Below are 19,773 nucleotides of genomic sequence, written 5' to 3' on the forward strand. Positions count from 1 at the left end.
CCCTCCCCAACATTCGGTCAACACACTGGGGGACCCCAGCCCCTGTACCCAAGGGGGGTGTCTGATCCCCCTCCCCTATATCCTGTCACACCCACACCTCCTCCCCTTTACCCTGGGGTGTACACCAATCCTGCTCCCCTATATCCCAGTCCCTATAGCTGAGGGTGTCACAGCCCCCTCCCCTATAGCTGGGGCACATCTATACCCCTGCCCCCTCCCCTATACCCAGGGGGTGTCTGAGCCCCCTCCCCTATACCCTGTCACACCTACACCCCCTCCCCTGTACCCGGGGGGGTACCCCATCCTCCTCCTCTGCATGGCAGTCCTTACACCCGGGGGTACCCCAGCCCCCTCCCCTACAGCCGGGGCACAGCTGCACCCCCTCCCCTGTACCCCAGCCCCTACAGCCGGGGGTGTCTCAGCCCCCTCCCCTACAGCCGGTCCCCCCTGCCCCCGTCCCCGCTCGGGGGTCGCCCCCCGTGCCCCCACACCCCCGTCCCGTCCCCCCCGTCCCGGGCCCTCCCCGGGGGAGGCGCTCGGGGCCCGCGCCCGCCATGTTTCCCGGCAGCGCTCCGTGCCCGCCGCCCGCCTGAGCCTCCCGGGGCCGGCCCGGCGCGGGGCCGGGGCCGCCCGCGCTCCTCCTCGGCCGCCGGTGAGTGGGGCCGGGCCGGCGGGGCCCGCCCGGGGCTCCCGCTCCGCGCAGGCCGCGGAGCCGCGGCCTCGAGTGGCGCCGCGGGCCGGGCCGGGCCGGGCCGGGCGGGGGGGCCGAGCCGGGGCCCAGCGGAGCGGGGCGGACGGGAGGGTCGTCAAGGCCGGGCGGGGGGTCCCGGCTGTCCCGGCCGGTCCTGCCCGGGCACAGGGGGGGTTCAGCGGCTCCTGGGGGTTCGGCCGCGCCGTCCCGCCCGGCTGGGCCGAGCGGCGCTCGGGGAGCGCTGAGCGCCGGGCCCTGCTCTCTCCGCAGGGACGCGCCATCGGCAGCGGCTCCTCCTGAAAGGTTTGTCCGTGTGGCAGCCGGGGACCCCCGAGGGATCCACCCCGGGAACCCCCCCCCAGGATCCACCCCGGGAACCCCCCCAGGATCCACCCCGGGACCCCCCGAGGATCCACCCGGGACCCCCCGAGGATCCGCCCGGGCTGCCCGAGGAGAGGCCGGTTGTGATCCCGGTGCTGGGATGGCAGCGCCGCTCTGAGCTCGGCGAGGGACCCCCGGGAGCGCAGCGGAGACCCCCCGTCCCCAGCTGAGCCCGACCGGGGCTGGTGCGGGTCCATCCCACGGGAGCGCTCCTGGCAGGGTAATGATTTCGCGTTCCTCTTGTTTATTCCCCTCGGAGTAAAGGGAGCGAGTTTTGTAGGAGCGGGGAAGGAAGTGGCTGGGAGGTGGCAGGGACTTTGTGCGCCCACAAAGGCAGCGCTGCTGGGGGCTCGCGGTGCCAGCGCTTTGTGCCCGAGCTGGTCCTGTTCACATCCTCCCCCCCTGTCCTGTGTCACAGCCGGACCGGCCACAGCCACGTTGTCCACACACGCATTGGGATGGTGTGTGGTTTTTGTTTGCTCCTCATGGTTCTCATTTGGAGCCCTGCGGTGGGTTTGGCCCTGTAAATGCTCCATCGTGTGTGGCTGGAAGGGGCGAGTTCCTGGGGTTGTGCGCGATCCAGAGAGGAATTATTATTAAATTTAAAATTAGGTTTCACTGTGTCAGCTGTTCCTTGGGAAGGTGTTCCTGAATCACATCTTGCTGCTGGAAAGAAAGCCTCATCCTTATTTCCAGCCTAACCACGCTCACGTTCCCCTTACCCACGTATGTCAGTGGGTTCTTTTTGCATCGCTTGCGTCATCCTCCCGAGAATTAAAAAACTGAGACAGGCTCGAAATGAAACCCAAAATGTGACTGACTGGGAGTTTGAGGGGCAGCTCCGTGTGGGTGCTCCCAGGGTCGTTAGCAGTGCTATGGTGGCACTTCTTGTGCTGATGGAGAGGGGATTGGTCAGGTCTGATGTGCTTGTCTGTCCCCAGGAATTTCGGGAGCCTCGTGGGGCAGGAGGGAGAACCAGGAGCCAGTTCCTGTCGGGCTTTCCAGGCTGGCTCTGGGCAGCTCCTGGCAGCTCTGGGTGGCCCAGGGCCCCAGGACAGGGGTTTTGGGAGCCCCGAGTGCCCTGTGCTGGAGGGCCTGGGGTTGTGCTGTGTGCACGTGCAGGAACCGGGCTCTCTCGGGATCCTTTGTGCTCCTTCCTGAGCAGCTGCAGCGAACAATGGCCCTCACAGCTGTCCCGGTTTTATTCCTGGTTGCAGCTTGGAGGGGCGAGGATGGCTCAGGAGACGAACCAGACCCAGGTGCCCCTGCTGTGCACCACGGGCTGCGGGTTCTATGGCAGCCCCCGGACCAACGGGATGTGCTCCGTGTGCTACAAGGAGTTCCTGCAGAGGCAGCAGAGCAGTGACCGGATAAGCCCCCCAGGTAGAGGGTTTTTTCCTGAGAAATCTGCCTTAAAATGGGGATTTAGATGCAAACGCTGTTCAGCAACTGCTACTGGCCACCAGCAGGTTCACCCCCTCCTAGAAAAGCCATGTCTGTCCCTTTCCATGGAGACCCAAGGCTCTAAATCAAGGACCCTTGAGCACTTGTGTTTCCTGTAAGGGGGGCAGTTGTTTCCTTTCTGGTCCCACCAGTTTGTGAAGCCCTCTCCCAGTCAGCCCCTTCCAGTAAACTGTAAAACTTCACCTGTGCTAACGGTGACCCCAGTTTTAGCTGTTCCCTGCTCCCTGAGTTATGTGCTGACTGCTGGGAACCCCATACATCCCCACAATGACATTTTATTTGGGAAGAACTGGGCCTACTTGGTTTGTATAATTTTCTTACCTTAACAGTGTTGACAACCAAAATCCATGTCCTAAAAAGTTTGTTTCCTGGTACATCCCAGAGCTGGGAGCAGAAGGAAGATGCTCTCTCCATTGTGAGCAGGGTTGTGGGTTTTTGTTGCTGGGAGTTCGTGCAGATGCTCCATGAACAGGCTTTGCACAGTGAGAAATTCTTCCCAGAGCTCTTCCACAGTTTGTTCCTGAGTGCAATCGTGGCTTTCCTTGAGTTACCCCCCCCCCAAAATATGCATCAGGAACACGGCTTTTCCTGGCAGAGAGTTTTCTTAGACCCTCAGCTGACACAAACCAACCTGTGTCTGCTGAAGCTGGGAGAGGATCTGGTTCTTGCACCTAAGAGAAGCTGCAGAGTGATGTTGGTTCAAGGTCCAGACTGCCCTGATGTGTTACCCCCACAGAGACCTGGGCACAAATTCGGAGGGGAGGGTGTAGGAATAGAGATATGGGAATGATCCCAGCTGGGGTGTGCTCTCCCAGCTCCAGGAGGGAGCAGGAGCTTAAGGACTGCTGAACACTTCTCCTGCTTTCCCCTTGGCTGTCGAGCACACGAGGAACTTGCTGGCGTTTTTCAAAGGCTTTACCAAGACTGGTCTTGTCTCGTAGCTCCCAGTGGTCCCAGCAGCAGCCCCATGGCTTCTGAAGCAATTGCAGAGGGAGACTCCACACCTGAGGATGCAAAAGCAAGGTAGGGGCATAGTCTGGGGGCAGGGGATCTACAGCCCTGCTAAAATCCAGCTCTGGCCCACGGGGGACAGGGTGTCACCTGTCACATGGCCAAGGGGTAAATGGGCTGGGTCAAACTCCTCACTGTGACCCTGGTTTATCTGGAAGACTGAGATGCCCCTGATGAAGATGATGATGATGATGATGTGTAGAGTGAGGTGCCAGGGGGTTGGCAGTGAATCAAGTGGTATCTTGCTTCTCTTGGAGCCAGTGCAGTTGCTCTGTCACTGCCTGTGTTCAGCTGTTCCGTTTCTACTCAGTCCTTAGCCAGTGCAGCTGCTCTGTCACTGCCTGTGTTCAGCTGTTCCGTTTCTACTCAGTCCTTAGTGGTGGGATTTTTGGGATTGTCCTGTGCAGAACCAGGAGTTGAACTTGATGATGAACCTGGTCCCTTCCAGCTCGGGATATTTCAGGATTTCAAGTGAAAGCACCTGCTGGTGACCCAGTCTGGAAGCTGTGACAGCAGGATTAGAGATCTCGGGCACGTTGGATGGGAAGGATGTTAGAGCTGCACTGAGCTCTGTCACGTTACAGTCCTGACTCATAACTCTGTTGCCCTGTTCCTGGACTTGTTTGGAGCTGTAGCCTTGGCTGTGAGATATAATTGGGTACAAAAGGAAACTGAAATCATCACAGGTTCATTCCATGTATACCTGTAAAGAACTTTGATCCCAGATCTCTAGGGCAATCCCAAATCTCAGGTCTGCTGTACTCCTGACCTACTTCTGAATATAAGGAAATTAACTTTATGGGCTGGAGGTCTCTCCCACATAACTGTTCATCAAAGGAAAACCCTTGTGTTTGCTCTTTGTTCGTTCGCCGCAAATGCTCCCAGTGCTCAGACTCCTGTGACCCATCAGATGACGGCCATGAGCATATCCAGAGAGGAAACCAGCACTGAGACAGAGGAGTTCAGCAAGACAGAAGAAGCCTCATCAGCACCTTCCTCATCAGGTCGGTTTGGCCTTTGCACAAGTGCGAGTGACACAAATCTCAGAGCTGGTTTGAGCAGCGCTGGCCACTGACCCCAGGGGACAGGCGTCCCCTCACACACCTGGAGAGAGAGCTGAGGAGGAGACAGCTCCTCTGGGAGACAGGAGAGCAAATGCTGTGCCCCAGGGCAGGCTGATAGAGGTGGCTCTGTGGGCTGAGGGCTGAGGAGCTGCCAGCCCCGGCGTCGCTGGCAGGAGGATAATCTTCCATGACGCCTCTCCCGGGGAATGGCAGCGAGCCCGGAGCGGCCCACGGCCTGTCGCTGGCAGCACTCCCCTGCCAGCTCGGAGGGAGGGAGGGACAGGGATCCACCAGAGTTCTGGGAGAGAGGGGACCTGTTTGTGACAGTGCCAACACAGCGGGGCCTGGTTGGTGTCACCCCTGTGGTGGGGGTACCTGTCCCTCGAGGGGGTGTTTCCCCCCCGAAGGGACTGGGGGGCACAGGGGGCACTGCCCAGCGGTACATCCTCCAGCTGATGCCATAACCAGGTGATTCTGCAGAGACACCCTCCTTTGGTTCAGCTGACAGCTTGTACTGAAAGCTAAAAAAAATCCCAGGAGCTGTTAGTTGCTAAAAAAACTGGCTCTAGTCACTGCACATGACTGTGCATTTTGGGTTTGGTAATCCCTGGCCTGCAAGCCCAGGAGACAATTTACAACAGCGAGGTGAGAGACTGTGTGGGGAAACAGGCTTGGGAGAGCCTGCCCCTTTCTTCTGACTCTGTGGTTTTTAGGAAGCTGTTTAGGGTCAGCTCCACAAAGCTGTCTCTGACTGTTTTGTCTCCTCAGAGCAGCCTGCACTGCAGGTGTGTATCTGTTTGCAGCCAGAGCTCCTCCCTCCTGTTGACTTCTCTAACCTGCTTAGGTACTGGAGGAAATCCTGCTAAGCATCAGTGACCTTTAACAATCTGGCTTTCAGAGCTCAGTTTTCCCTTTGGTAGATTAGAGGCAGTGATGGATATCTGTGTAAAGCATTCTGAGACCTACATATGGGGAACACTTACATAAGAGACAGCAAAAATAATTAGTAGTACTTACAAGGGGTTAACTGGTTTTTTTTTCCCTGCAAAGATTATCTGTGGGCTCAGCTGACAGTTGTGTTGCTGTACAGCAGCTGAGCTGTAGTGACTGTCCAGTGGCCACTCCAGCCTTGGATTTAAGGCATTTGAAATAGAAAACATGAGGCTGTGTGAGGTGTAAGATCTCCGTGGAACGAGGCAGATCTCCCAGTCTGGGGTCTGTCAGCCAGGGCAATGTGCACACAGAGGGTCTGGCAGAGGCCCAGAAATTAGTTAGAGCCTCGAGCACCTCCTGCAGTAAAACAAATGCTTGGTTTTATCAAGAAGGGCAGCAAAACTCTTGCCTCTGTTTCAGGTACCCTGCTTGAGATATCCCAGAACACAGCTGAGGGCAAGGCCGCTGCGGAGAAACCCAAACCCAAGAAGAATCGCTGCTTCACCTGCCGGAAGAAGATCGGGCTGACTGGTGAGTCCCTGGCCCCGGGCAAACCTGGCTGTGGCCTCAGCAGTGTGGTGTGAGAGCCCTGGGGGCGGCTCTGTTCGTGCTCTGGTGGTTCAGAGGGGCAGTGGCTGGAGGTTCCCCACAAACCCATCCCCAAGCCGAGGTGCTGCCGGGGGGCTGGGAGGAGAGCTCTGACCCGTGGCAGCGCCGGCTGAGGGAGCAGCCTGGGGAACATCCCACTCCCTGCCGGGGTCCTGGCAGCCTTGGGATGCAGGATTGCAGAACTGGACACAGCAGCACCTCTCGGGTTGGTCCTGCTGCTTGGCAAAAGCTGCCGGAGAGCGAAGGCAGAGCGGGTCGGAGTCGGCTCCTGTTCAGGTCTGCGGCAAAGCTTTCGTAATAGGGACATGGAACGAGTTGGATCCAAATGGAAAATCCCTCTCCAAGACTCACCCCAGTTGTTAATACTGCTTGATTTCCACTGTTGGCTTCCTGAGAGCAGGATGGCTCTGGGCATCCAGCCTGTAAAGCTGGAGAGGGCGGTGTGGGGATGGTGTCAGTGCTATCGATGGGAAAACTGCCCCTGGAAAGTGAAGCAATTAATTTGGCTGTGGTTTGTTCATAAAAACATCATTCCCCTAAGTTATCTCTGGCATTTAGTGCTTCCCTGGAAAAAGTTAACTCGGGAGCCGTGCAGGTCACGCTGGCCCAGCAGAGCACTCACCTCTGTGGCTCCCGTAGTGCATCCAGCAGCCAGGGACTGGCTGTTTGCATGGATGCAAGAGGCTTTGGCACAGTCTGGGCTGGGAAGTTTGAACCTGAGCTTGCCTGGAGATCCGAGGGTGCTGTCCTAGAATCAGTGTGGGTTTATAAACCTGGAACTGGGCAGGGTAGTCTGTGCCCAGCCTTTGGATCTGCAGGGAGGATGGTTTTCCTGGATGAGTGTTTCCTTAAGAACTTCAAACTGTGAGAACTCTCCTCCTTTAGGATTCAGCTTGCAGAGAAGTTCTGTGTATTCAGGGCATTATTTAGGATAAAATTAGTTTTCTCCAACAGGAGTAAACTGGCACCTCGGAGCAAGGTGTTTGTGGGTTGTAGTTGGAAAGATGAGAAGGGTCAGAGCAGGATTCCCTGCCAGCACGATTCCCTGCTGTCCTGCAGCACATCCCTGCTCCCTGCCTGAGTTTCCCAGTGTGCTGTGTTGATGGAAGCAGCATTGTCCCCCAGTGAAGTGACTAAATTAGGAATTTTGAAGCCCAAATAGCTCGAAAGTGATCCCAGTGTGGTGACTGTCCTGCTGCTCACGGCTGGTCAGTGCAGATGCTGCTGTGTGACCCTGGGGAGCTGGGCTGGCTCCGAGGGCTCAGCTCCAGCTCGGGCTGCCTGGGGAGCCTGGCCTGGATTAGCAATCTGGCACTGCAGTGCCTGGCATGTCCCTTGTCCCCGGGGAACACAGAGAGCAGCTGCTCTGGGAGCTGTGACAGCTGGGGCTGCCCAGAGCACGAGGAGCTGCTGAGCCAGGGGAAGGCAAAGAGCCACCCGTGTTCTTCCCCCACACCGAGTCCCTTTGGCCTGGGGGGGACAGTGACCCCCTCCCTCCTCTGTGTGCATTGGTGGCGTTTCCTGGCCTGGCAGGAAGGAGCTGGGGGGGCCCTGCCGCCTTCCTGCCCGGCTGGACGGGGCCTGATGGGGCTTTGTTTGTGCTCTTCCTGCCCTCAGGCTTCGACTGCCGCTGCGGGAACCTGTTCTGTGCCATCCACCGGTACTCCGACATGCACGCCTGCCCCTACGACTACAAGGCAGAGGCTGCCGAGAAGATCCGCAAGGAAAACCCCATCGTTATCGCCGAGAAGATCCAGAAGTTGTGAAGGGGGTCTGAGCAGCTCGAACTGCAGCCAGCAGGGCGGCCTGGTGCTCCTCCCCTTCCTCCCAGCCTCCCTCCTCCTCCTCCCCTCCTCCTCCCGGCCCCAGCGGTGGTGCGAGGGTGACTCCGGCAGCGCACACGGACCGGCACCGGGACATGGGGGCTCCTCGCACCTCCTGGGCAGTCAGTCGGTGTTCCTCCTCTCCCTTCCTGCCTGTCCGACAGCCACAGCTCAGCCGATGTGTTCTCAACCAGCTTCCCAAAGGAAAAGGGGCCGTCCTGCCCCGCTGCTCCAGTGCTAAAGACCTTGGGACTCGCCTCTCTCCGGGCGCTCTGCGTGGTGTGAGCATCTGGGCTTTCCCTTCCCGGCAGCTCCGAGTCCCGTGAGCCGCCCAGGACTGGTGCCAGAGTCCCTGAGCAGCCTCTGGACTTTGTTCCCTCTGCCCCACCTCCTGCAATCCCGGGAGCTGGGGGATCCCGGCAGCCAGGCTGCCGTCTGCTCCCCGGGAGGTGCTTGGGCTCCGATGCAGCAAAGTTGATTCCGTGGTTCTGACGCCCCAAATCCCCCTCCCCACCCTGTGCTGGAGAAGCCCTGAGGGGACTGAGCAGCAGGGCTGGCACAGGGGAGTTATTTCGTGGCTTGGAGTGACGTGGGCAGGGCAGGACCTTTGGGAAGAGGCTCCGCTCACTGCCTCGTGCCTCTCTCCACAGGGAGGGAGCCAGGGACACCCCTGCTCCAGCCTCCCATGCTCCAACACCCCTGGAGAACCTCGGCCGCTCCCCCAGCGAGGTTTGTGTCCCCTCTCTCCCCTCCCCTCTCTCCGCTCTCCCTGCCTTCTGCCTTACACGAGTCGCTCTCATCAGGGTTGTGCACAAAGCTCAGGTCCCCACACCTCTGCTTCTGGACCTGCCCCTGCCCCCAGGTGACAGCGGGGTCCCCTCCTCCCCCGGGGGCAGCTCAGGGAGCCCACCCAGCTGCCCTCTCTCCTGCCTCCTCCTCCCTCCCTCATGCTCCAAAAGCCGCACAGAGGGAACTGGGCGCAGGGAAAGGCACGTGGAGGGGCTGCAGGGCACGGGAACAGTCACGAGGAGGGTCCCGGGGAGGCACAGGCAGGGGCTCAGAAACGCCCATGGAGAGCCCCAGGGAGCAGGGAGAGGTGCTTGGAGAGCTCTGGGCCCACTGAGAGAGTGCCCTGGACTGGTGGAAGACTCAGGGAGGGCTCTGGGGTGCCAGGGAAGGCAGAGGGGGAGCTTTGGGGTGCAGTGAACACGCTCAGAGGACTCTAGCACCCCAAAAAGCACCCGAAGGGCTCTGGAGTGCCCACACTGCACACGTTTAGGGAAAGCCAAATGCCAGCTTGGCATCAGCCCACAAGGAGCCTCTGGAGGGCTCTGGGGCTGCTGGGAAGACACAGGGCTCAGGGATGCAGCACGAGGCGGGGCAGCAGCTCCTGGGGCACAGCAACAGCCACCTCCACACCCGGGGACTTCCTGGGAACACCGGGAGCAGGGAAGCAGCTGTGGGGCTCTGGTGTCACAAGCAGAGGACCCTGCATGTGTCCCAGGGGACAAGCAGCAACTCTGCCCCACAGCTGGCTGTGCCACCCTTGGGAAGTGTCTGCCTGGGTGTTGGAGAGCAGAGCCCCAGGGAGCAGCAGGGGGAGGATCACGGCCAATCCTTCCTTCCAAGTGCTGTTTTCCTGCCTTTCTCGTGGCAGTTGTGGCAGGGATCCTTCAGCAAGGGGATCCTTCGGCAAGATTGGATCCTCCTGAGTGTAGGGTTTCCCAGTGTGATCCAGCCAGAGCAGTGTGTGCTCTGTGGGCACTGCCATCCTGCAGTGTTACCAGGAGGGTCCTGACCTCCAAAACTCATGCAAACCCCCCTCCAGCACAGAGAGGAGCGAGGCTGCCCCTTGCCAGCCTTTTCCTCAGGTTTTTGCTCCTGGATAACGTGGACATCACATCCAGAGCATGCCAGTGGCCGCAGGTGTTACCCCTGGACACCCCTGGGCTGGGTTTGCGGTTGAGCTTTTGGCTGAGGATGATCCATGGCTCTCAGGGGGAGCGGGAATTGCAGCCAGCCCTTGCCTTGTGTTCTCCCGAGGGCCACGAGCTCCAGGGAGGTGCAGCAGCTCCCATGGATCCGGCGGGAAAGCCCACAGCCACCTTCCAGCTTCTCCACCACCGACCTTCTCCCTGTTCTTCCCTCCCTCTCCATGAGTGTAAATACAACACAGTCTAGTTTGCTTGGATGCTGTGGGTGCTTTGTTACAGGCAGGGATGTTCCGTGTGGGCCCCACTTGGCTCTGGGCTCTCTGGGGTGGCCCTGGGGGCTCTGTGCCTCAGTTTCCCTATGGATAATCCCTAACTCCCAGCACCCAGACTCCTGGGATCTCAACCCCCAGGAGCTGGACTCCAGAGATCCCTTTCAACCCTGACTACTCTGTAAAGTCTGGGATTCTTCCCCCCTGGCCCTGAGTTCCCCCAGATCCCCCTGTGGTGCCCCTGTTGTGTTCATGGGGCTGGAGCGGGAACAGGGAAGGGGGTTTGGGACAGGCCCCAAACGCCTCCCCCCCTCCCTATGTCCATGCAGAGGCATCTGGGCAGCCTTTGGCACCAGGACTCAGCCAAACTTTTGGCACTGTCTCCTGTGACATCCTAGTTGGAAAGCTCGGGAATTGTGGGCTGGGTGAGTGGACATTGAGGTGGGTGGAGGACTGGGGGAATGGCAGAGCTCACGGGGTCCTGATCCAGATGATCCAGAAGCCAGTTGGGAGCCTGTGGTCAGTGGGGTTCCCCAGACATGAACTCTGGGCCCAGCCTGGTCCAACTTGTTTATCAGTGACCTGGAAGAAGGGGTGGAATGGACCCTCAGTTTGCTGAGACAGAACTGGGGCAGTGGCTGATCCACATGAGGGCTGAGCTGCCCTTCCGTGGGACATTAATAGTCTGGATAATTGAGCAGAGGGAAACCTAATGAGGGTCAACAGGGGCAAGTGTAGGGTCCTGCTCCTGGGGAGGAACAACCCCACGTGCCAGCACAGGTTTGGGGTGACCTGCAGGAGAGCAGCTCTGTGGGGAGGGACTGGGGGGTCCTGGTGGAGGATGAGTTGTCCACAACCAGCTGTGTGTCCTGGGGCCAGGAGGCCAATGGGATTCCCAGAGTGCATTGGGAAGAGTGTGTCCAGGTCAGGGAGGGGATCCTGCCCCTCTGCTCGGCCCTGGGGAGGCACATCTGGACAGCTGTGTCTGGGCTCTACAGTTTAAGAAAGACAAGGAGCTGCTGGAGAGGGTCCAGCAGAGCCACAAAGATGGTGAAGGGTCTGGAGCACCTCCCTTATGAGGAAAGGCTGAGGGAGCTGGGCCTGGTCAGTCTGGAGAGGAGAAGACTGAGAGGGGATCTCATCAATCCATACAAATACCCACACAAATATCTCATCTGAGAGGATCTCATCAATCCACACAAATATCTCATTGGTCCATACAAATATCTACACAAATATCCCACCTGAGAGGGGATCTCATCAATCCACACAGATATATCCAAGGGGTCTCTGAGGACAGTGCCAGACCCTTTTTGGAGGCGCGACAGGACGAGCAGCAATGGCCATAAACTGAACCACAACAAGTCCCACCTCAACACGAGGCGGAACTTCTTCCCATGGAGGGTGTTCAGAGCCCTGGGAGGGCGTGGATTCCCCCTCTCTGGAGAGATCCCAAGCCCCCCCGGCTCCTGTGTCACCCGCTCCAGCTGCCCCTGCCGCGGCAGAGGGTTGGCCCGGGCGATCCGCAGGGGGCTGTTTAAGTTAAACAAAACCATCGCGGGGTTCAGTGACCGGGGAAGAGCCGGTTTGTACCCCCTCCCCGGCCCGGCCATGAGGCCGCGCCGTCTCCATGGCGACGGGGCGCGAAGCGATGGCGTCACTTCCGGCCGGGGGCGGGGCCAGCGCCGCCCCCGCCTGGGAGGCCGCAGCGGCCGCGGGAGCAGCGAGCGGGGCCGGGGGGGCCCGGGGACGATGTGCAGGTACCGGCAGGGCGCGGGCAGGGCGGGGGGGCACCCGCTGCCGGGGGGAGGCCGCGCGGTGAGCGGGGGAGAGAGTGTGGGGCCTGCGGGGTGAGGGGGGGGCACCGGGCAGTGAGGGGGTGGCAGTTGGGGGGGGCCTACAGCGGTCAGTGTGTGGTTGGGGGGTCTCACAGCGATGAGAGGGTGAGCACCGGTCAGTGGCTGTCTGGGGGGGGTCCCACCGCGGTCAGAGGGGGAGGGAACCGGTCAGTGGGTGTTTTTTGGGGGGCGTCCCACAGCGGTCAGTGGGTGGGTTTTGGGGGGTTCCACCGCCGTCAGCGGGTGCTTTTTGAGGGGGGGTCCCACAAAGGTCAGTGTGTGTTTTTGGAGGGTCCCACAGCGGACGGTGGATGGGGGGGACTCGTCAGTGTGTGTTTTTGGAGGTCCCAGAATAGTCAGTGTGTGTCTGGGGGGGTCCCACAGTCCCACCCTGGTCAGTGTGATGGGGTGGGGGTCCCGTGCCTGTCAGTGGAGGGGGAAGCACTCCCTGCTCAGTGGTGAGGGGGGGTCCCACACGGGTCAGTGGGTGGGTGCAGTGTGGATCCCCTCCCCCCCCTTCTGGCTGTGGGGTGGGGGTGCCGTGGTCCTGCAGTCAGTGTGTGTGGGGTGGGGGTCCCACAGTCAGTGTGTGTGGGGTGGGGGTCCCACAGTCAGTGTGTGTGGGTGAGGGTCCCACAGTCAGTGTGTGTGGGGTGGGAGTCCCACAGTCAGTGTGTGTGGGTGAGGGTCCCACAGTCAGTGTGTGTGGGTGAGGGTCCCACAGTCAGTGTGTGTGGGGTGGGGGGTCCCACAGTCAGTGTGTGTGGGTGAGGGTCCCACAGTCAGTGTGTGTGGGGTGAGGGTCCCACAGTCAGTGTGTGTGGGGTGGGGGTCCCACAGTCAGTGTGTGTGGGTGAGTGTCCCACAGTAAGTGTGTTTTGTGAGGCGTCCCACCGTCATTGTGTGTGGGGTGGGGGTTCCCCCCGTCAGTGTGTGGGTGAGGGTCCCACAGTCAGTGTGTGTGGGTGAGGGTCCCACAGTCAGTGTGTGTGGGGTGGGGGTCCCACAGTCAGTGTGTGTGGGGTGGGGGTCCCACAGTCATTGTCTGTGGGGTGGGGGTCCCACAGTCAGTGTGTGTGGGGTGGGGGGTCCCGCAGTCATTGTCTGTGGGGTGGGGGGTCCCACAGTCAGTGTGTGGAGTGGGGGGTCCCACAGTCAGTGTGTGTGGGGTGGGGGGGTCCCACAGTCAGTGTGTGGAGTGGGGGGTCCCACAGTCAGTGTGTGTGGGGTGAGGGTCCCACAGTCATTGTCTGTGGGGTGGGGGTCCCACAGTCCCACAGTCAGTGTGTGTGGGGTGGATCCAGCCCCGACGGCGGCCATGGGGTGGTCGTGGGGTGTGGGTTGGACCCCCGTGCTGGCTGTGGGGTGAGGGCAGGGGGCAGGCAGGGCTGCCCACCCAAGGGTGCATGGCACCGATCCCACAGAGCCGGCAGGGACGGCGCTGCCCCGTGCCATCTGCCACCCTGTGGACGGTCACCAGCCGGGGGGGGCACGGGGGGCAGGGCCATCCCTTCCTTCCCAACATTTCCGTGGTGTCTCCTGGCTTGGTGTGTGAGGCCTCCCCCTTCCACCCTTTCCTCCCCTTTCCCAGCCCTTGGGAAGCAGATGGAGCGAATTCCTCGGGGTGTGGGCTGGTTTGACATTCCTCAGCTCGAGCCTGTGCCCAAACTTGCAGAAAATAGTTGCTTTTTTTTTTTCTCCCTTTCCCTTTCTCTCCCCTCTCCCCTTTTTCCTCGGGAGCTCGGCTCTCCCTCACGCCTGAGCCGGCACCGGGGAGGGCTGGTCCTGGAGGGGTTGTGTCCTTTGTCCCACTGCCGGCGTGGGTGTGGGGGGAGGTGGGTGTGAGCCTGTGGGCTGCCCGCGGGGGCTGCGAGTGTGGGAGGAGGGTTGTTTTTGGGGGCTGCGTGGGCCGGGCGTGGGGGCTGTGAGCGGTGGGTGGTGTCTGCGGGGGGGACACGGAGCCCGTGGCTGCCGGGGAGGAGAACGGGGGTGGGTCACGCGTGTGGTGGCCGCGGCAGAGCCCTCGGTGCCCAACCCCCTGCCCGCAGGCCCCCGCTGCCCACGGACGGACGCATGGACACGCCATCCCCGCCGCGCTGCCCGGCCCGGCCGGGCCCCGCCATGCCCAGGGCCAGCTGAGGACAGACAGGGGCGTCATCCCCGGCCTCTGTCCCGTCGGGATCCTCCCTCGCCGCGGGCGGGGCCGCCCGTGTCCCCTCACCATGAACGGGCTGTCGCTGAGCCAGCTGTGCTGCCTGTTCTGCTGCCCGCCCTGCCCCAGCCGCATCGCGGCCAAGCTCGCCTTCCTGCCCCCCGAGCCCACCTACGCCGTGGTGCCCGAGCCCGAGCCCGTGGGCAGCGCCAGCACCGGCTCCCTGCGCGGCGCCGCCGGCCGCTGGAAGCTGCACCTGAAGGAGAGGGCGGATTTCCAGTACTCCCAGCGGGAGCTGGACAACATCGAGGTGTTCGTCACCAAGAGCAGCCGCGGCAACCGCGTCGGCTGCATGTACGTCCGCTGCGTGCCCGGCGCCAGGTGAGTCACCGCGGCACTGCCAGGGGGCTGGGACCCCAGGGAACACCCCAGGGGCAGAGGGAGCACCAAGCAGGTCGCTCAGGGTCCCTGGCGAGCACTCATTGGGTCTCCCAGGAATGCTGGAACCTCAGGGTCCCCAGGGAACATCCACTTGGGTCTCCCAGGAATGCTGGAACCTCAAGGTCCCTGGGGAACACCCACTTGGGTCTCCCAGGAATGCTGGAACCTCACGGTCCCCTGGAGCTTGGAAGGGGAGCTGGAATACCGGGATAATCAGGGAGCACCAAGCAGGTCTCTCAGAGTCCCTGGGGAACACGCACTTGGGTCTCCCAGGAGGGCTGGAACCCCAAGGGTCCCCGGGGAGCACCCACCGGGTCCTCCAGTGTCCTTGGGAAGTACCCACCAGGTCTTTCAGCGGTGCTGGAGCCCCAGAGTTCCTGGGGAGCACCCACCAGGTCCCACCCCAGTGTCCCCAGGAGGCACAGAGTGCCGGGCTGGGGCTGTGCCAGGGGGTCCTGTCCCCTCCCCTCCCTCCCCCCTGGAGGATCTGGCCCTGCCACAGGGGGTGGAGGCAGCTGGTCAGGTGGCTCCCAGGACCGGTCTGGCTTGTGGCTGCACTGGGAACGGGGTTAAAGCAGGAGCAGAGGCAAAGCAGGGATGCAGGGATTCCCCAGGCTGTCCTGCAGATGTCCCTGATGTGACTCCAGGTGCACTGCAGGGGCTGCACTGGCTGCTTGTCCCCCGTGGGGATGGGCAGCAGCCCGTGCCAGCCAGGAGAGCCAGAGCCTGCTCTGTTCAGTCTAATCCATGGGCACATTGGGTTCCTCAAGGAGGAGAGTGATGGGAGTGAAGCCCAGGAGTGGTTTGGGCACATCCCACTGCTGGTCACCCCCATGGATCTGTGAGCTGGGAAGGTGGAGAGGGGCAGCCTGGAGTGTGGGACTGAGAGCCCCTCTGGGGATGGGGGCACTGGGCAGCTGCTGCCCGGGCAGTGGCACAGTTTGGGGTGCAGAGGGAGGCCAGGTCACCTCAGCTGACCCTGCACACCTGGGAACAACGTGTCCCCAAGGATCAGCATTCCAGGCTGCAGGGGAGAACCTGGGCTGTGGGGGAGCCAGACCTCCCAAAGCCTGGGATAACAGGTTCTGCTGGGTGTCTGACCTCCCCACAGCTCATCCTGCCCCTTCCTGCTGGGGCTTCCTGGGCATCCAGGCCAGGACTGGAGGCTCAGCCTGGCCACAGACCCCTCAGAGCAGCTTGGGGGGCCCAGCAGGGAGTGGGTCCTGCTCCCTCCCTCCAGCAGAAAGGAGCCAAACTTCCATCAATCCACTATTAGTGTTAATTTTTATGATTAACATTGTTTTTCCCCTTATGGTGGAAATTTCTTGTGCCTTGTCACTCCCACAATCCACTTCTCTCCCAGCATCTGGTGTCTTGCCAGGCTCAGGAGAGGAAAAAAAACCCGCTTGTCAGAATTCTTACTTGAAATCCCCATTGGGCAAACAGCCCCAAATCCTGAGCTTTTTACCAAAAATAGACTCAGAAACTTGAGGAGAATCATCCTCCTGCCTTGGGGGCTGCAGTTCCCGCTTGGGGCCCCGGCAGCAGGAGGGTCTGGGTGTCTCTGGGGGTGTCACGAGGGCTTTCCTTGCTGGGCAGAGGGGTGTTGGCCCTTCGTGTCCCAGGGTTTGGTTTTCGGCCGGGCCGGTGCTTCCCGTGGATATCCATCCCGGGATAACGCGCCGTTCCCGTCTCCCCGGTGTCAGGTACACGGTGCTGTTCTCCCACGGCAACGCCGTGGACCTGGGGCAGATGAGCAGCTTCTACATCGGGCTGGGCACCCGAATCAACTGCAACATCTTCTCCTACGACTACTCCGGCTACGGCGTGAGCACGGGGAAGCCCTCGGAGAGGAACCTCTACTCCGACATCGACGCCGCGTGGCAGGCGCTGCGGACGCGGTGAGCGGGGCAGGGAGGACGTCTGTGCTGCTCTCAGGAAAACCCTGCTGTCCAGCAGCCTGGAAAACAGGAAACTTCCCCAGAGAGGGAACCCTGGGTCGCTCGGAACAGGAAGGGGTGGTTGGAAAGCTGCGGGAGGAGCGGCCGGGGGGCCCTGAGGGCGGGGGTGCTGCGGGACACGAGCTCGGCACAAGCTGTGCTCCCGGTCTGGCTCAGCCCCGGTTCTCCCACTGGGTTTGGGGTGTAGCCCTGTGCTGGGCTCTGCCTCCTCTGCCCTGGCTGGCAGCATGACCCAGAACTGGGGGCTGCCCCACACGGCTGCGATCCGGGGTCTGTGAGCCCCCCATAACCCTGCCCCTGGCGAGGGAGAGCCTTGGCACCCTCACAGCTCACCTGGCAGCTCAGCCCTGGCTTCTCCCTGCTCCTGGGGGTGCAGGGAACTGCCTTGGGCCCAGCCAGGGGGACAGACACCCCTGGGAGCCTCGTGTGGGGCTGTGGCAGAGCAGGGCAATCCCTGAGCTGTACCAGGCACAGGGTGGGACTCTTGGGGTGTCCGGTGCAGGGCTGGGAGTTGGACTGGGTGATCCCGATGGGTCCCTTCCAACTACAGTCATAGTCTGTCATCTCCTGGCGCCGTGACTCAGGTGTGTGGGTGCTGACCTGCTCTGTGCCCCCCCAGGTACGGGATCAGCCCAGAGAACATCATCCTGTACGGGCAGAGCATTGGCACCGTGCCCACGGTGGACTTGGCCTCCCGCTACGAGTGCGCGGCCATCGTGCTGCACTCGCCGCTCACCTCGGGCATGCGCGTCGCCTTCCCCGACACCAAGAAGACCTACTGGTTCGATGCCTTCCCCAAGTGAGTGCCCTGGGCAGAGGGGCAGCCAGGGCTGGAGGGGCAGGGCCCAGCCCAGCTCTGTCCTGGACACCAGCCCTGGACACCAGGGACGCGTTTCCTGGGATGGGCTTAAACACCCTCTTCGGGACCCTCACCCAGCATTTGCTCCCCTCAGGGGGTCATAACCCTCCCCAGGGTCACCATGCCCCCCTCTGGCACCACCTCCTGGCCACCCTGTCCCAGTGTGGTTGCCCACCAGCTTTGGGGCTGTTCCACTGGCCCCTTGTTGAGTCCCGGGACCCCTCTGTCCCCCAGGGGTGATTCCTTCGGGGTTTTCCCGCTCTGCAGGTGGCAGGAGCAGTGCTGAGGGACGAGCTCTTCCTTCTCCTCTCCCTTGCAGCCAGGCCAGGGGGGCCCAGGGGACGGTCCCCGAGGTGGAAGCTGTGCCTGGGGAGCCACCAGCCCACGCTCTGTGTCCCGATGGCCTCGAGTGGCCTTTGGGGCTGGGCTGGGAACAGCAGGGCTGATCCTGGCAGGGGAGGGATGTCCTACAGCAGTGCTGAGGTCCCCCGGGGATGTTGTCACTGCTGGCTGCTCCTCATCTGTCACACCAGGGCAGATCTTGTCCTGGGGCTCGTCCTTGGCAGCAGCTCCTTGTCCCTCCCTGTCCCTGTGATCAAAGAGCATTTCCTGGTCCCTCTCCCACGGGATGTGCTTGAGGGGGCAGGACAGGAATGGAAGTGTCAGTCCCCGTGCTCACCCCTCTCTCCTCTCTTCCCCACCCTCCCTTTTGGCAGCATCGAGAAGATCTCCAAGATCACCTCTCCCGTCCTCATCATCCACGGCACGGAGGACGAGGTCATCGACTTCTCCCACGGGCTGGCGCTGTTCGAGCGCTGCCCCAAGGCCGTGGAGCCGCTCTGGGTGGACGGGGCCGGGCACAACGACATCGAACTCTACAGCCAGTACCTCGAGCGCCTTCGGAAATTCATCTCCCAGGAGCTGCCCAGCCAGCGCAACTAGGGGCGGGCGGGGGGCCCTGCCCATCCCTCCGGTTCTCCCAGTGTCCCTCCCCATCCCAGGTGCAATGACTTTGTTCGGCCTCGGCTCCAGGCTCGGGAGCACGGGCGGTGTTTCCTCTGGGACACAAGCACAGCTCTCCTGCCGCCCGGTGCCAGCCCTGGCGCTGCTGGCACCCCTGGCACGGCTGGGCAGACACGGCAGCTCCCTCCTCCCCCCTTCCCAGAGACACGAGAGCCCACCCTCCGGCGGCGGATCCTTGGCTTCGGACACGTCCTCGTCCCCTCTCCCGGGACAGCGAACTCCCGAGCCCCTCCCGGCCGCTCTGCTGCTCTGACATAGCAATAATGCGAGCTGGAGAGGGGCTGGGGGGCCCGGCCCCCTCCCCGCTGTCCCAGGGGGCGGGACACAGGAGGTGGCAGTTCCCACTCCATGGAGCTTTCCCGGGACCAGCGCTGGCGGTGCCCGGAGTTCACCCCACGGCCGGGGCAGAGCCGTGTCCCCACGGGGACTATGGGGATGCACAGAGGAGGTGCCCTCTTGCCCCACACCTCCTCCAGTGTGGCCCTGCTCAGCCTTCCCAGAGCACTCCTGGTGTTCTGGTCACCCCTGGAAAACCTGCGGAGCGCTCGCTCGGGAACGGGCCGGGGGAACCAGGCACTGAATAAAGAGCAGAGGTTTAACGTTTTATCTGAGTGTGCCCTTTCCCGGGGTACCCCTGGGGGTCCTTCCCTGTGACCCAGCCCCAGGGGGGGCTCTCTCCCTGTCCAGCACCCCCCTGGACTGCCCTTGGCTGGATCCCCAACCCTTGTCACCCTCCTCTGGGCACTGGGAGGCCCCAATGTGCCAGTGGGGGGAAGGTGCCCTTGGCCCCCCTTGGACTGGGCTGCAGTGGGGACAATGGGAACCCGTTCCCCTGCCAGTCCCTTGTCATTAGGGGATCCCATGGGATCCCAGGGGCAGAGGGAGGATGGTCTCAGCCTCCCAGGAGCTGTGGCAGGGGAGACTCGGGTGTGCCAGGGGGGCATCCCCATGGCTGGCCATGTGCCAGAGCCAGCACAGCGAGGGACACAGAGGGGTCCTGAGGGACACAGGGGGGTCCTGGGGGACCAAACCTTATTTTTTACCTCGGCTGAGTGGGGACCTCAATGATCCCTGGGATGTGCTGGCCAGGGAGGTGTGGGGTGTCCCACGGTGTCCTCCTGCCAGCAGGTGGGAACTTTGCCCCATGGAAGGGCAGAGGCTCAGGTTTGTGCTTTTTGGGTGAATCCCCCCAGGAATTGCAGTTCAAAGTGTCCGTGGGGAATCCCTGGCCCCAGCCCAAACAGCAAAGCTGCTCTGCCCCTTCTCCTGCCCACGGGGACCCTTGCTGGGCTCCCCAGTGCCAGTGCCCCCTCCCTGTCC

The 19,773-nt window shown here is 61.9% G+C and overlaps 2 protein-coding genes across 3 annotated transcripts; both read left to right on the forward strand.

Annotated features, from left to right (window-relative positions):
• Positions 1-589: 589 nt before the first annotated feature.
• On the forward strand, positions 590-10,167 carry LOC113982928 (AN1-type zinc finger protein 5-like). 2 transcript variants are annotated; one of them, XM_027711571.2, is made up of 7 exons: positions 590-652; positions 962-1,292; positions 2,290-2,455; positions 3,478-3,559; positions 4,433-4,551; positions 5,965-6,075; positions 7,771-10,167. In XM_027711571.2, the coding sequence occupies exons 3-7, from the start codon at positions 2,305-2,307 to the stop codon at positions 7,917-7,919; spliced, it is 612 nt and encodes a 203-aa protein (XP_027567372.1). In that variant the 5' UTR covers positions 590-652; positions 962-1,292; positions 2,290-2,304; the 3' UTR covers positions 7,920-10,167. The 2 variants fall into 2 exon arrangements, with proteins under 2 accessions (XP_027567372.1, XP_039241557.1); XM_039385623.1 differs by having other exon boundaries at positions 611-652; positions 962-994.
• Positions 10,168-11,861: 1,694 nt separating this feature from the next.
• Positions 11,862-19,057, forward strand: ABHD17A (abhydrolase domain containing 17A, depalmitoylase). The gene is made up of 5 exons (XM_027711577.2): positions 11,862-11,939; positions 14,066-14,550; positions 16,317-16,511; positions 17,191-17,370; positions 18,147-19,057. The coding sequence occupies exons 2-5, from the start codon at positions 14,240-14,242 to the stop codon at positions 18,370-18,372; spliced, it is 912 nt and encodes a 303-aa protein (XP_027567378.1). The 5' UTR covers positions 11,862-11,939; positions 14,066-14,239; the 3' UTR covers positions 18,373-19,057.
• Positions 19,058-19,773: the final 716 nt, after the last annotated feature.

This window comes from Pipra filicauda, unplaced genomic scaffold, assembly GCF_003945595.2.
Source record: "Pipra filicauda isolate LSUMZ 115617 unplaced genomic scaffold, ASM394559v2 scaffold423_size595307_pilon, whole genome shotgun sequence".
In the NCBI taxonomy this organism is placed as follows: domain Eukaryota; kingdom Metazoa; phylum Chordata; class Aves; order Passeriformes; family Pipridae; genus Pipra; species Pipra filicauda.

Coding starts and splice junctions, on each gene's coding strand:
- ABHD17A (XM_027711577.2), top strand. CDS start 14,240: ATGAACGGGCTGTCGCTGAGCCAGCTGTGCTGCCTGTTCTGCTGCCCG. Junction 16,512..17,190: donor TGGCAGGCGCTGCGGACGCG/GTGAGCGGGGCA, acceptor GTGCCCCCCCAG/GTACGGGATCAGCCCAGAGA. Junction 17,371..18,146: donor TGGTTCGATGCCTTCCCCAA/GTGAGTGCCCTG, acceptor CCCTTTTGGCAG/CATCGAGAAGATCTCCAAGA.
- LOC113982928 (XM_027711571.2), top strand. CDS start 2,305: ATGGCTCAGGAGACGAACCAGACCCAGGTGCCCCTGCTGTGCACCACG. Junction 2,456..3,477: donor TGACCGGATAAGCCCCCCAG/GTAGAGGGTTTT, acceptor CTTGTCTCGTAG/CTCCCAGTGGTCCCAGCAGC. Junction 6,076..7,770: donor GAAGAAGATCGGGCTGACTG/GTGAGTCCCTGG, acceptor TCCTGCCCTCAG/GCTTCGACTGCCGCTGCGGG.